The sequence below is a fragment of the Panthera leo genome, chromosome C1 (assembly GCF_018350215.1).
Source record: "Panthera leo isolate Ple1 chromosome C1, P.leo_Ple1_pat1.1, whole genome shotgun sequence".
Taxonomy (NCBI): domain Eukaryota; kingdom Metazoa; phylum Chordata; class Mammalia; order Carnivora; family Felidae; genus Panthera; species Panthera leo.
Genome location: NC_056686.1, coordinates 159,207,432 through 159,221,759, shown reverse-complemented (window position 1 = coordinate 159,221,759; position 14,328 = coordinate 159,207,432). Strand labels below are relative to the sequence as shown.

The 14,328-nt window shown below is 37.5% G+C and overlaps 1 protein-coding gene across 7 annotated transcripts in view; it reads right to left on the bottom strand.

Annotated features, from left to right (window-relative positions):
• Positions 1-465: 465 nt before the first annotated feature.
• DCAF17 (DDB1 and CUL4 associated factor 17) overlaps positions 466-14,328 on the bottom strand; it is a 45,717-nt gene continuing 31,854 nt past the window's right edge. For 4 of the 7 annotated variants that reach the window (XM_042949098.1, XM_042949100.1, XM_042949102.1 and 1 more), the window contains 3 exons: positions 13,881-13,973; positions 12,343-12,484; positions 466-499 (listed from right to left, as the gene is read on the bottom strand). In XM_042949098.1, coding sequence (XP_042805032.1) covers positions 483-499; positions 12,343-12,484; positions 13,881-13,973 — 252 coding nt within the window. In that variant the 3' untranslated portion in view covers positions 466-482. Of the gene's footprint in view, positions 500-8,235; positions 8,260-12,342; positions 12,492-12,766; positions 13,974-14,328 lie in introns of those variants that run through there. The other 3 variants (XM_042949099.1, XM_042949103.1, XM_042949101.1) reach the window with 3 other exon arrangements.

The following is a 14,328-nucleotide window of genomic DNA, read 5'->3' as shown; positions in this document are numbered from 1 at the left end:
TCAGGCTCTTCCAGTTTCTAATAGGTCACACCAGCCCTGTGTAATGGTCAAAAATTATGCTGGCTTTTTTTCCCTCTAGGAGAATCTCTCTGCTAAGTCAAGTCCATCAGGAAAAACAAAACAAAACAAAACAAACAAACAAACAAAAAAAATCATTGGCTTACTTAGGAAGAGTTCTTACTGTTCTGGAATTGTAGTTTGTCTATTCCTCCTTGCTCCACAACTCTCTGGTATCTTCACAAATATAATTTTAAAATTCATCCATTTCATTTTCTGGTTGTTGCAGCAAAAGCATTAGACTACTGCTAATTAACATATTTTACTTAGAAGTTAAGGTCTTGGTGGCTCAGTCGGTTAAGCATCAGACTCTTGAATTCAGCTCAGGTCATGATCTCACAGTTCTGGCAGATCTCACAGCAGGCTCTGATGCAGGGCCTGCTTGGGATTCTCTCTCTTTCTCTCTCTGCCCCTCCCTCTCTCTTTCAAAAATAAGTAAACACTAAAAAAAAAAAAAAAGAAGAAGAAGTAGTTAAGGTCTTCATTAAAGTGATAACAAACAATGTAACAAAATATAAAAGGAAACATCATAACCAAGTTGAGTGTATTTCAGGAATATATGATGGTTTTAACATATAAAAATCAATGTAATTCACAACATTATCAGAAGAAATAAACAAAATTATGATTATCTTTAATAGATGTAAACTGATAAAATTGCACATGTAGTCATTAAAAAAAAACACCTCTTAGTAAGCAAGGGACAGAAGAAAAATTCTTTACTTGTTAAAGGGTATCTATGGGAAAAAAAACTTACAGGAAACATAGTACCTAATGGTGAAATGTTAATATTGTTTACTCTGAAATCAGAAATATACTGGTGGACCTAGTCAATATAATAAGGCAAGAAAAATAGATAAAAGTATTATAGATAGAGAAAATAATAGAATTGAATTCTTTGCATTCTTAGAAAATAAAATCTACAGAATAGTATTAGAATCATTAGGTGATTTGAATAAGCTTACAGGATATAGATTAGTATGCAGAAATCAATGGAATTTCTTTGGTTGAGCATCAAACCATTAAAAAATGAAATTTATTATTTATTTTTTAAAAATGAAATTTAAACACAATACCATTTACAATAGCATCAAGACATAAAATAGTTAGCAATAAAAAAAGATGACACTTCTATACAGAAAACCTAAAAACACTTTTAGAAAAATTGAAAATGACATAAATAAATGGAAGGATGTTATTACATCAATGTATTGGAAGACTCAAAATAGTAAGGATGTCATTTCTCCCTAAGTTTATCTATAGTCAATTTGATCCCGATCAAAATTGTAGTGAGTTAATTTCTGTGGGATTGACAAGAAGATTCTAGACTCCAAGGCACAGAATATGTCAAGGGTAAAGAATAGCCATAACATTCCTGAGAAAGAACAATTTATGAGGACATACTCTACTGCATATTAAGATATATTATAAATCTACAGTAATCAATGTAGTGTGATATTGGTGACAATAATGACAAATAGATCAATGGAACAGGATAGAGTCCATATAGACACATGGTGACAAAGGTGTCACTACAAAGCTGGGATTTATGGTGCTGGATAGAGTAGATTTTTTTACAAAAAGGGAGTAAAGAGAGTTAACCATAAACAAAAACCAATTCCAGGTGGAGTATACCTCTGAATGTAAAAGGTAAGGATCAGAAAGACAGAGGCCAGAAACAGACCCAAAAAGAGGGTGAGGGAGAGATCACTTTTCACTTTCAAACATTTTGAATTTTGTGCCCACAATGGGGCCGTGAGGTATGTGTTACAGCACATCTAAGGGACACGGACATGGCAGTTCATAGTAACTAGTTCTTTGAAGAGATCTAGACCTCATTCTTAAAATACAGATCCAAATCTGATTCTCAAGTTTCTTGCCCTCAGTTATACCCTGACACAGCCCAATCCCACATGGGTCATTTCCACCTGCTTCCAACACCTTGGTTCCCTATAGCATTAAGGTTATCTCCCTGTTCCTCATGGTCCTTTATAAGTCTGGACTGTTCTGCTAACAACAACAACAACAACAACAACAACAACAAAACACCTCTTTGAAAATTCCCCTCCCACCTGATGAATCTGTTGATTCATCAATACATTTCTCAAAACCTCAAAAATAAGTACGGTCCTAGGTATTAAAAATATACTGATTGTAGTACTATATCCCAAATGACATTGTTTATTAGAATGACGGTAGTGACTATGCACTTCTGAACTCACCTAAATATAGGATTTCTGATTCATTGGAATTTTAGATTAATACCAGCAATTAACTAAAAGTAGTCTTATTTCTTTAATCTGTATGTAATGACAGTATTCACTGACATGAACATTTTATTATTAGCTGCACTTCCTTGTGTAACCCACTTGTCGTGCAGCAGGTATCACTAGTTATTAAAACGCATCTTGTTTTATTCTGATGTTATAAAGGCAACATTAACAATGCTGTTCTTTGCAGATAGAGAACCTAATGAGTTTAGTGATCAAACTCAAGAGATAGCTACAGAGGTTGCTGCATCTAAATGTTTTAGTAGTTTTTGGCAAGCCTGTCCGTGCAATGACTCAAAAGTATTCTTAGACACTTCTGTGTAATCTATTAAGTGTAAAAAGTCTAAGATTCTGAGACAGAAAAAGTAATTGCTCAGAAAATTATACAAGCTTGTAACACAGTCACTATTTTGCTGTCAATATTTATAAAATAACAGGTATTAATTTCACTTGATCATGGAATGCATACGTATTTACTCATTGTAGGAGCATGCAAAAACCACACCCATCTGAATTTAGGGGAAACATTAAGAATTAGGGAAGAGGAGCACCTGCGTGGCTAAGTCCATTAAGTGTTGGACTTCAGCTCAGGTCATGATCTTGCGGTTTGTGAGTTCGAGCCCCACATTGAGCTCTCTTCTGTCAACACAGAGCCCACTTCAGATCCTCTGTCCCCCTCTCTCTGCCCCTCCCCCCCTCAAAAATAAATAAACATTAAAAAAATATTTTAAAAATTACAAAAGAGATCATTCCTGTCAGTGGGCCTGGACTGGTAGGTTGGCAGTATCTTTGTGTTTCCCTCGCACTCCTTTTAGGAGCAGATGAAATCTTATTCTTCCAGCTCTTAGTGAGTTCAGTGGCTGGTGCTTATTTCTCTCACCAACACTTACTGGGAATGGACTCCCAGCAATATCCCCCATAGCCCTCATTCTCACCCTTCCCAGGAGAATCCCAAGCCTCACATTTGTGAATAACCTTAGAATCAAACTACAACTTATTTTCCTGTGTTAATACGAAGAAGGACTAAAAGAGTAACTAGTGTTAACATTAAATTTCATTCAAGATTATAAATTTTTTTTAACATTTATTCATTTTTGAGAGTGAGAGAGACAGAGCGTGAGCAGGGGAGGGGCAGAGAGAGAGGGAGACGCAGAATCCGAAGCAGGCTCCAGGCTCCGAGCTGTCAGAACAGAGCCCGACGTGGGGCTTGAACTCACGGACCGCGAGATCGTGACCTGAGCTGGAGTCGGCCGCTTAACAGACTGAGCCACCCAGGTGGCCCTCATTCAAGATTATAGATTAAAATCATCAACTTAAATGTAAAAGCTAATTAAGAAACTCTTAGAAGAAAACATAAGTGTACATTTTTATGATCTTAGACTAGGCGATTGTTTCTTAGATATGACATCAAGAGCACAAACAACAAAAGAAAGAATAGATTAAAAATTTGACTTCATCAAAATTGAAAACTTTTGTGCTTCAAAGCACTTTTGTGTTTCAGGAAAGAGGAAAGACAACCCACACAATGAGAGAAAATATTTGCAAATCACATTACCTGATAAGACACTTGTATCTAGAATATATACAGAAATATATAAATATATAAATAACTCTTACAACTCAATAATAAAAAGACAATCTCATTAAAAATGGGTAAAGGTTTGGAGTAAATGTCTCTTCAAAGATAGTATACAAATGGCCGATAAGCACATAAGAAGATGTGTATCATTAGTCATCAGGGAAATAAAATTCAAAACTGTAATGAAATACCACCTCATGCCCACTAGGATTGTTATAATAAAAAATAGAAAATAACAGGCGTTGGCAAGTATGTGGAGGAACTGGACCTCTTGTATATTGCTACTGGGAATATAAAATGGTACCACTGCTGTGGAAAACAGTTTGTCGGTTCCTCAAAAAGTTAAACCTAGAGTTACCATGTGACCCACTAATTCCACTCCTAGGCATTTCTCAGGAGGACTGAAAATATCTATCTATACAAAAATGTACACACAAATGTTTATAGCAGCATCATTGACAATAGCTAAAAACTGGAATCAACCTGATGTCCATCAACAGGTGCATAAACAAATGTGTTTAGTTTCGTAAGAGAATATTACTTGGCCACAAAAAGAAATGAAGTATTGATACATGCTACAACATGGGTTAAAGTTTGAAGACAGCATGCTGAAGGAAACCAGACACAAAAGGCCACATTTTGCATGATTCCGCTTATGTGAAACGTGCAGAATAGGCAAATCCACAGAAACAGATTAGTGGTTGCCAGGAGGTGGGGAGAAGGGAAATGGGAACGACTGTTAATGTATACAGGGTTTCTCTTTGGGGTGACAAAAATGTTCTAGAAATTAGAGAGGGGTGATGGCTGCACAATTTTGTGAACATTCTAAAAATCGTTGAATTGTACACTTTGAAAAGGTGAACTTTACAGTGTGTGAATAAAAATAAAATGTTTCCAGATCATATGCCACCTTAAAACATAGAAGGGTACATTCATTTAACTATCTTGGATGTAAGACTAAGGTCTATTTCTTTAGATTGGCGTTTGCTGATTAAAGCTCTCTGCCATCTTTCTGGCCTAAGCCGTGCCCACCGGACAGAAAGCAGACCAGAACCCAGACACGTGGGAAGAAATATAATTCTTCCCAATTCTCCCTTTAACCAGACATCCTGCACAAATTCAGATTCTCTTGGCCTCACCCCCTCTCTTGTTTCAGTCACTGCTACTAAGACTGCTCTGTGCGGACCCTGCAAACTTCATGCCAACACAGCCTGACAATGCTAGGACCTCATTCATGTCCTGTTGCTGAGTTTCCCTTGCTTCCTGCCCATTGGTGTCAAGGTGAATTCTGCCCTTGTGCAATCTGGAAATTCGGGGGAATTATGTTGGAATCTTTGGAGAGTGGCAGATAAGAGCTGGGGGTAAATTCTTCCCCCTTCCTCCCTAACCTATCCCTCACACACTGCCCTGAGGTGCAGTTTCTGTGGCTTCTTGGAGGCTGGTCCGTGAGATTAAGCATTTAGTTGCTCTTAGTGGTCCAATCAATAATGATTGGTAATGTTTCCTTTCACTCTCAGAAGTGTCTGTATATGCACAATAAATCACTCTAACTCTAGCCAAAGTGGCAGAGGCACCCAAGACCTTCTGGCAGAAACTGAAATGGAAACCATCAGATCAGGAGTCTGGTAAGGGAAACCAAGACAGACTCTGGAAAAGAGACGTTTGGGACATTCTTATTTTTTTTAAGTTTACTTATTTATTTTGCGAGAGAGAGAGAGCAAAAGATAGAGGCAGAGAGAGAGAGAGGGAGAGAGAGAATCCCAAGCAGGCTCTGCACTGTCAGCGCAGAGCCCTGCATGGGGCTCGATCTCACAAACCATGAGTTCATGACCTGCGCTGAGAGCAAGAGTCAGTCAACTGACTGTGCCACCCAGGCATGCTGAGATATTTGGGACTTTATGTTAGATGTGGTAGTGGTCTCAAGGACCTCTGTAAGTTCATGATAGTGTCAGTCAGCATATCTTCAAGCAGATCTTGTGTCATTAGTGTGTAAAATCTGAGGTTTTAGATGTGGGGGAGGTTGGAGCTGGAAATGCTTTAACTCTCACTGACTTTGCTCTCTACAGAGAGAAAGACAGATTACAGACAGGAAAATTAAGTGTTAGAATGGCTTTTAAATTGTAATTCTTTTAACATGCTTTAACCAGTCTTATTACTCTTACAGAGGAAGCTTGAAAAGCTGTGCCCTTGGAGCTTGTGATTTTTCAAAGAAAAAATGGTGTTTAAAATAGGATTCAGAAATGATTGTCTGCTTGAGCAGGTGTCCTCCTAAGAGAAAATTTAAAATCCTTAATTGAGCCTTAAAACTTTTACTGGAAAGAACTGATAAAGAATTTATTGATAAATCATTTTCTTTTGAAAGTTTCATTTGAGAGATCAATTTATGGATGCCTATTACCGGAGAAGGTAGATTGTCCTCCATATGACTCATTTCACGGATTGTCACCTTTGTGAATTTAGCTCACTGTAAGTTTCATCACTTCTGCGGTGGTCCAAGGTTTCAAAGTATATTGAACTATAATGGGTTCAAAGCATTAATTGGGGTCACAGCAGGTATTAACTGACTTTTCTACCTCAGATAAAATTTTATTTAGTATATGAACTTTCTGGACTGAGGTAAGACAGGGAGAGGCTGGCAGCATACCCAGAGCTTCTCCAACGCTGTTGACTCCCAACTTGCTAAATTCTGTTTATGTGAGAATGAAGTATTTGGCAAAGGGTCCAAAAGTGTTTGGAAATTATTTGTAAAGGCAGAAAGCCATCTAAATGTAATGAACTTGAAATGATTACCATGTACCACGGTGCCAACACAGTGGTAAATTTTATGAATTTGCTGTTGTGGAAATGACACGTGACAAAGTAGAACGGCAGAGACCGTCTGACTTAAAATGTGATTAGAACTTTAGAGGTATCAAGTGCGTTTACCCCAAGAATTCAATGCTGGTTTAAAGTTTAAAAAAAAATCAATGTAACTTACCGTATTAACAGATTAAAAGCCATAAGGTCGCCTCAACAAAGTATTTGACAGACTCCAACATCTATATCCAATAAAAACTCAGAAAACTAGTAATAGTAGGGAACTTCTTCAAATTAATAAGGAGCAGCTATGAACAACCAACAGTTAATATCATACATAATGGTGAAAGACCAAATGCTACCCACTATGCATTAGATATCTATATAGAAAAAAAGAACTTTGATCCATATCTTGCACCATACCCAAAAATCAACAAAAAGTGGATTATGGATCTAAATGTAAAACCCAAACTTGGGGCACCTGGGTGGCTCAGTTGGTTGGGCATATGACTTCTGCTTAGGTCATGATCTTGTGGTCTGTGAGTTTGAGCCCCGCATTAGGCTCTGTGCTGACCGCTCAGAGCCTGGAGCCTGCTTCAGATTCCATGTCTCCCTCTCTCTCTGCCCCTCCTCCACTCACATGAGCACACGCACTCTCTCGGTCTCAAAAATACACATAAATTTAAAAAATTGTAATGTAAAACCTAAACTAAATGTCTAAAATTAAAAACACTGGCCCTAACAAGTGTTGGCAAGGATATGGAGCACCTGGAACTCTCATGTACTGATGATGGGATGATGGGAATATAAAATGACATAGCCATTTTGGTAAAACAGTTTGTAAGCTTCTTAAAAAATTAAGCATATACCTAACATATGATCCAGCCATCTTCTCTTTGGTATTTCCCAACAGAAATAAAGCATTATGTCCATACAAAGAATTTGTACTAAATGTTCACAGTAGCTTTGTTTGCAGTAGCCTCAAATTGGAAACTACCCAAATGTACATCAACAGGTAAATGTGTAAAAAATTGTGGTTATAACCACACAATGGAGTAATATTAAGTAACAAAAAGGAATGAACTATGATACATGTAATACAGATGGATCTCAAAATAACTATACTGAGTGAAAGAAGCCAGGAGAAAAACAGAAGAGTACTTACTGTGCGACTACATTTATATAAAATTCTGGACAATGCAAACTAACCTAAACCAACAGAAACAGATTAGTGGCTGCTTTGGGAAGGCAGGAGAGAAAGGCAAGAGAGGGGTGTCACAAAGAACCAAGAGGAAACTTTTTGGAGTGATGGATGTGTTTAATATCTTAATTGTAGTGATGGTTTCATGGGTGTATACATGACATGTCAAAATTTACCAAACTTGGGGCGCCTGGGTGGCTCAGTCGGTTAGGCATCCGACTTCAGCTCAGGTCATGATCTCGCAGTCTGTGAGTTCGAGCCCCGCATCGGGCTCTGTGCTGACAGCTTGGAACCTGGAGCCTGCTTCGGATTCTGTGTCTCTCTCACTCTCTGCCTCTCCCCCGCTCATGCTCTGTCTCTCAATAATAAATAAATGTTAAAAAAGTTAAAAAAAATTTACCAAACTGTGTAATTTAAATATGTGCAGTTTATTGTATGTCCATTATACCTCAAAAAATCTATGTTAAGAAAATTTAAAATTTACACATGGCATATAAACACACCTGAATATGCTTATCATCATTAGTTTATCAGGAAATATAAATCAAAATCACACTAAGGGGGTGCCTGGATGAGTGATTGGTTGAGCAACCAATTCTTGGTTTTTGGCTCAGATCATGACCTCATGGTTCGTGGGTTGGATCCCCGCATTGGGCTCTGTGCTGACAGTGCGGAGCCTGCTTTGGATTCTCTTTCTCCCTCTCTCTGCGCCTCCCCTACTCTCTCAAAAGAAGATACATAACCCACATCAATGTAGTTATTAGGGAAAGGATAAAGCTTATTTAATACTAATATCATATTATAGCAAAAATTCATCCGATTTACAAATAACCTGAACTCCCAGCCTTTAAAGTAAAAAATCACTTTCTGCTTTTATTACAATGTTTTATGGAGCCCCTTCTCTGGTGCCATCCTGTCCAGCTCCAGCAGTCACGTAGAACAGTCTAACATAAGCCTTTAGCAATCCAGGTTTCTTCTGTTAGTCCTCATTAAAGGAAACAGGGTTCCTTGATGAGAATGTATTCTATGTTTGAGAAAGAATAATGCAAGCTGGCTTTTGAGTTATCTTAATTATTATCACAAAGAAAGAATGCTTTCAGCAGTTCCTGGTGGGGTGGGGGTGGGGTTAAAAAAGATAAAGAGGGTGACCTGAGAAAGGGCTGCTAGAGGCAAGTAGAAACAATCTAGGTATCAACTAGAGATGATTATACACCCACCACAAATGCTAAGATAAAAAAGACTAAGAACCACAAATGTTGGAGAAAATGTGGAACAACTGGAAGTTTCATATTGTTGCAGGCATGTGAAATGATACAATCCTTCAGGGGTGGGGGTGGGGGGGATCTGGCGATTGCTTATTAAACTAAACACACTCCTACCTAGGACCCAATAATTCCATTCTTAGATGTTTACCCAAGAGGAATAAAGAAATATGTTCGCAAAAAAACGTGTACAAGAATGTTCGCAGCACTTTATTCACAATAGTAAAAAAAAGAAAAAAAATCAGAAACAGCCCAGGTGTCCATTCACAGAAAACTGGAAAAAACAAATTGACACATTCATACAAAAGACTAGTCAGCAATAAAAAGGGATGAATCACTGGTACATGCAAAGTGAATTAACTTCAAAACCACGGTGAATGAAGGAAGCATTCCACTTTGTATGATGTCATTCATATAAGGTTTTAGAATGGGCAAATTTAATCTGTGAAGCAAAATAACCAAAACAGGAGTTAACACGCAATAGGTGTGGTGAGGATTGACTGGGAAGGAACGGGAGGAAACTTTCCGGAATGAGTACTATGTTCTAAATTTTGAAAAGGGTTTGGGTTCCGCAGATGTACGCATTTGCAAGAACTCAGCAAATTTATATTTAACATTTGTGCATTTCACTGCATGTAAATGTACATCAAAAATTTTAAAAACTGAACATTAAACTCTACTTAGTGGTATGCATGTTGAGGTATCAGGGGGAAGTATACTGAGGTCTGCAATTTACTTTGAAATGCATCATAAAAGTAACATGGATAGATAGTAATAAAACACGTAAAATTTAGAATCCATGAAGTTGGTATTTGGGTATTTACTGTAAAATTCCATCAACGTTTCTGTGTGTTTGAAAAGTTTCATTATAAAATGATGGAGAAAAGCCCTCAGTTGGTCTTATCTTTCTAATATATATCCTTTGCCTATAATAAATTATTCCTTCTGTAAGATTCTGTAGCAACACAGGGACCAGAAATTAGCCCCAGAATTTTCCCTAGAATTCTAAAAGTTAGATACATATGTAGACATGGTTAAGAAAGGTAAGAAATACAAAGATTATTAAAAAGGAAGTCAAATTAACTTATGAATCATTACCAATACTGGTGTTCATTATTACCACAAACAGGATAAGAGTACCATATTTTGTACCTTTTTGAAAAATTACTTTTAACTACTGAATGAAGACCATCATTTATGTCAAGTTATATATGTGAATAGGCCAACTGTATTTCATCCAAACTTTGTCCAAAATTTGGATATCCAGACATCATTAAAAAAAACACTTACTAAGTATTTTCTTGTACCTAATATTATCATTATTGGTATGCTTTATATGAGATAAAGTAACATGATTTGCTTTTTGAGAGCTTTGGAGGAAATCTGGCATATGTGTTTCCTATCTCTGCACTTATTAGTTGTGGCAAAGTAACTTCTATAAGCCTCATGATACTCATTTACAAAATGTGGAAGGATAACAGTAGTTTCACACTTCATATGGTTATTCTGAATGTTGAGTGAACCATTTCATTTTACATGTTATCACAGTGACTGGTAGATAGAAAGCAGTCAATAAATGTAAGTTACCATTTAAAAAATATGTACAAGAAACAAAACATTCAGTTGGTGGAAGAATGTCAAGTACCTTAATTTGTTTAAATAGAACATCATCTCCTCACTAGGCAGTTCAAACAGCAACTACAATAGGATTTGTTTTGTTTTCTCTCAGAGTTGAGAGAAACATTTTCAAGTCAAAGAAGGATAATCTTGCTGCCTCGATACTGTGAGAACACAGCATCGCAAGGAGTGAAATGTAGAAATACGCTTCTCATCAGCTTAATATCTAGACCTGCTGGAAGAAGCTAAATTGCTTCCCTCAGTTTTGCATTAAACACTCAGAAACGTTGCCCATAATGTTTTATGCCTATCAGTAGTGCCTGTTAGGTAGGCGGGCCACACCACTGAAGACTCTAAAAGAGTCAGGCAGAGAGTGGGGGTTGAGGTGGGGCCAGGAGGATATTAACCGCCACGTCCCTCCACCCCAAGAGAATGGCCGTGTCATGGCTGGCAGGTGGCGGAATAAACAGCTGCGATGCCACTATGGGGGGCTGGGACACCCACACTTTTTTGGGAAGCGTGCTGTACTGTCTCCTGCTGTGTGTGTTATCTGTAAATTTCCCACATTCTTTACTATCTTCTGTATCATCTGGCATCTTTTTATCAACCATCTTGTTAAAAGTCATGCAGCCCACATTCCCACAAAATGTTACAATCAGCTGAACTTAAATAGGAACAGCTTGTCCTTCCAGTTGGGGCATAACCCTTCTGTTTGCTACAGTGCCCACAACTGACCTCCCCCCTCCCCCCCCCCCCCCACCGTGGTCTTTTATACTGAGGTAAAAGTGTCCGGCTGATACGGCATAAGGATCCTGGTCTAGTCTGACTTTAGCAGTGGTGAAACATGCGGAGTTTCTCAGTGGTCAGTTCATACCTAGACTAGAAGTATTCTAGCCACCCAACCACTCCTGCCCCCAGCCTAAAAAGCAGCCAAGAATCTCAGCTAATTCTCAGATGCCTTTCTGAGCAGATGAGTTCCTATCATTTCATTAAAAGAAGAGAGTGACTTAAAGGAGATGGGGAAACTCAATAAACCTCTTCTTAAAAAAATGAAACAGGACTGAAGTCTTAACCTTTTCTGAAACACTCTTGGAAATGGAGAATAGGCTTTCAGCTTTTACATAGCACTGCATCTGCTTTGAAACCCATACAACACTGGTTTCTTTCTTTTCTCTGGTATTTTAATCTATTCCCTCTTACTGGACTTGTTTTTCAAGATGTAAATTCATTGGGCATGACATATAGCTAGTGTCTAATTGGAAGTTTGGGGCAATATCCAGTATATCATAATTATTCAACTGCTCTGTAACCACAATCAGGTCTCTAAAATGCTCTGAAAGCTTCAAATATTATATTAAATATGCATAAAACAAGAATGGATTTTTCCATTAGTAGAGATACAAGGATTAGAATTAATATATGAAGATACTTATACCTTGCTCACAAGGTAATCACTTCTACTTGCCCAAATGGTTATTACACTTAAGGTCAGACACAGAAAGATTTATCTTTGGCCACATATAAATATTTTCTGTTATTCTAAAATGTTAGCAATCTTACCTATTGCACAAAAGATAGTTTTAGGTTTGTTCCTTGTATTTCTTTTAAATTTATGGACTCTGCTACTAATTTCTTGATGTCTGGAATAGGTTAACACCTTTTTCTCCTCAGCACTGTTGATCATAATTAGCTTGACATTTATCTGCAAACTTCAAAGGCAGAAAAGGGCAGAATTCACATCATTCTTAACATGGGGTCAGGCCAAAACCAAAGGGAACACTAAAGGGTTTTAATGCAAATTATCCAAGCTACAATCCCATATTTTAACCTTAAATTTGATTCAGCAATGATTTTCACTGCTGTTTCCTCCCCTTCTATTTTTACTGGTTCTTCTTTTGAGGCTGAATCAGAGAAATGTGCTGAACGTGTGGATCTCAGCAACCGGATTTCTCAAACAGGAAGCAAAAAGAAACAATTTTCTCCCATGACTTATATCGCTTTTATTTAACAATCTGACGAATGATTATCTGAGTTCAAGGATTATATCTATATTGGTCCTAACAAAGAAGCAAAAATACTTGTTTCACAACTAAGCCAGAGTCAAAAGCCTTTTCTAGCTAATCAGTCAGTCCCCACGCTAGTAGGAATTGAGACTTTATCTACTCTTCCACAAGGAACAGAACTGGGGGATCCAGGATACTTTTATCTTATTGCATAGGTACGAAAATACTGCCTAAGCAGAACTGGGAAACTTACCAAATAAACAGAATGGTGAAATGAGGACAACATTCTTCGATATATTCAGAGCTAAACAGGCTACACATCAGGAAAAATTTTCACTTAAAGTTTGCTTGGAATCTTTTACATTAGTCTGTGATAGAAATGTAAATAACCAATGGGAACACCAAGCCAAGAGAATAAAACCATGGAAGAAAAGATCATCTGAGAACTAGAACCAATTCCTAATGCTACATATAAATATAAACATATACATATATACACGTATATGATTTAAAAAACATGATGACACATTTTTGGCTCAAAGGTATTATTTCACATTATGGATCTCATTTCTCACCCTAAGGCAAAGTTTGGTATACAGGATGGAGCACTTCTTTCTGACTCCTTTACACCTTTTGTTTTTCTGTCTCTTCTGCGTCGTCTTACCAATCAAAATTCCATACCATCTTTTAAGAACCATGTTTAACACTTCTCCATCAGTAACCTTCTCCCAACAACTGGCACCAATTTGTTTTTTTGTGCTCTACAACACCTGATATTTGCATCACCACCTAGCTAAAAGCTCTAAATGCTAGACTTCTTGGGATGTCATTCTAAAAAACTCTCTCCATAAAATGAAGTCCTTACCACATGTATGGCAATAATTTAAAAAAGAAGTCACAGTCATGTGAGGTCAATACAAGATGTTTTCTAGAAAATACTGGAGGACTTGCTACACAGATAACAGAGAGGAGGACTGAACATAGTTGCTTGGATATGTGGCTAAAAGTCTCATGAGTTACATCTCAAGTTTTAAAAGTATCTCACTCCTTTTCACAACTTCTGTTTGTTGTTTCTTCTTCGCCAGGGTCACATACCATCTGGTAAACGTAGCAGCTGAAGACCCTGCTGGGTTTCTGTTCTATGTGTAGTACCAAGTCTCTGTCAAAGTAGACTTCATGGCTGTATGTCTGGAATGAAAACACAGCCAAATGAAATCTCCTTTTCACACAACCATATTCACAACTGTGTCACTAAAATGTCATAGCACCTATGCTAGAGATCTTCAAATATATACATGGAGGCAAAACAGTTGCTAGAAATAGTTTATTGTCATTATTTATGAACATGCAGATTCCTTATGAGGCAGGCATTACATGAAATGTTGAAAATAAAAAGAACCCTGGTCTTAGGAGTCGGAACACCTGGATTCCATTGCCTGTACTCTATCTCACTGTGTGAGAGTGGGCAGGTTGCTAAACCTCTCAGATATTTGATAAAACAAGTGATTGGATAAAATGGCAGCTACTCTTCCTTATAACTTTT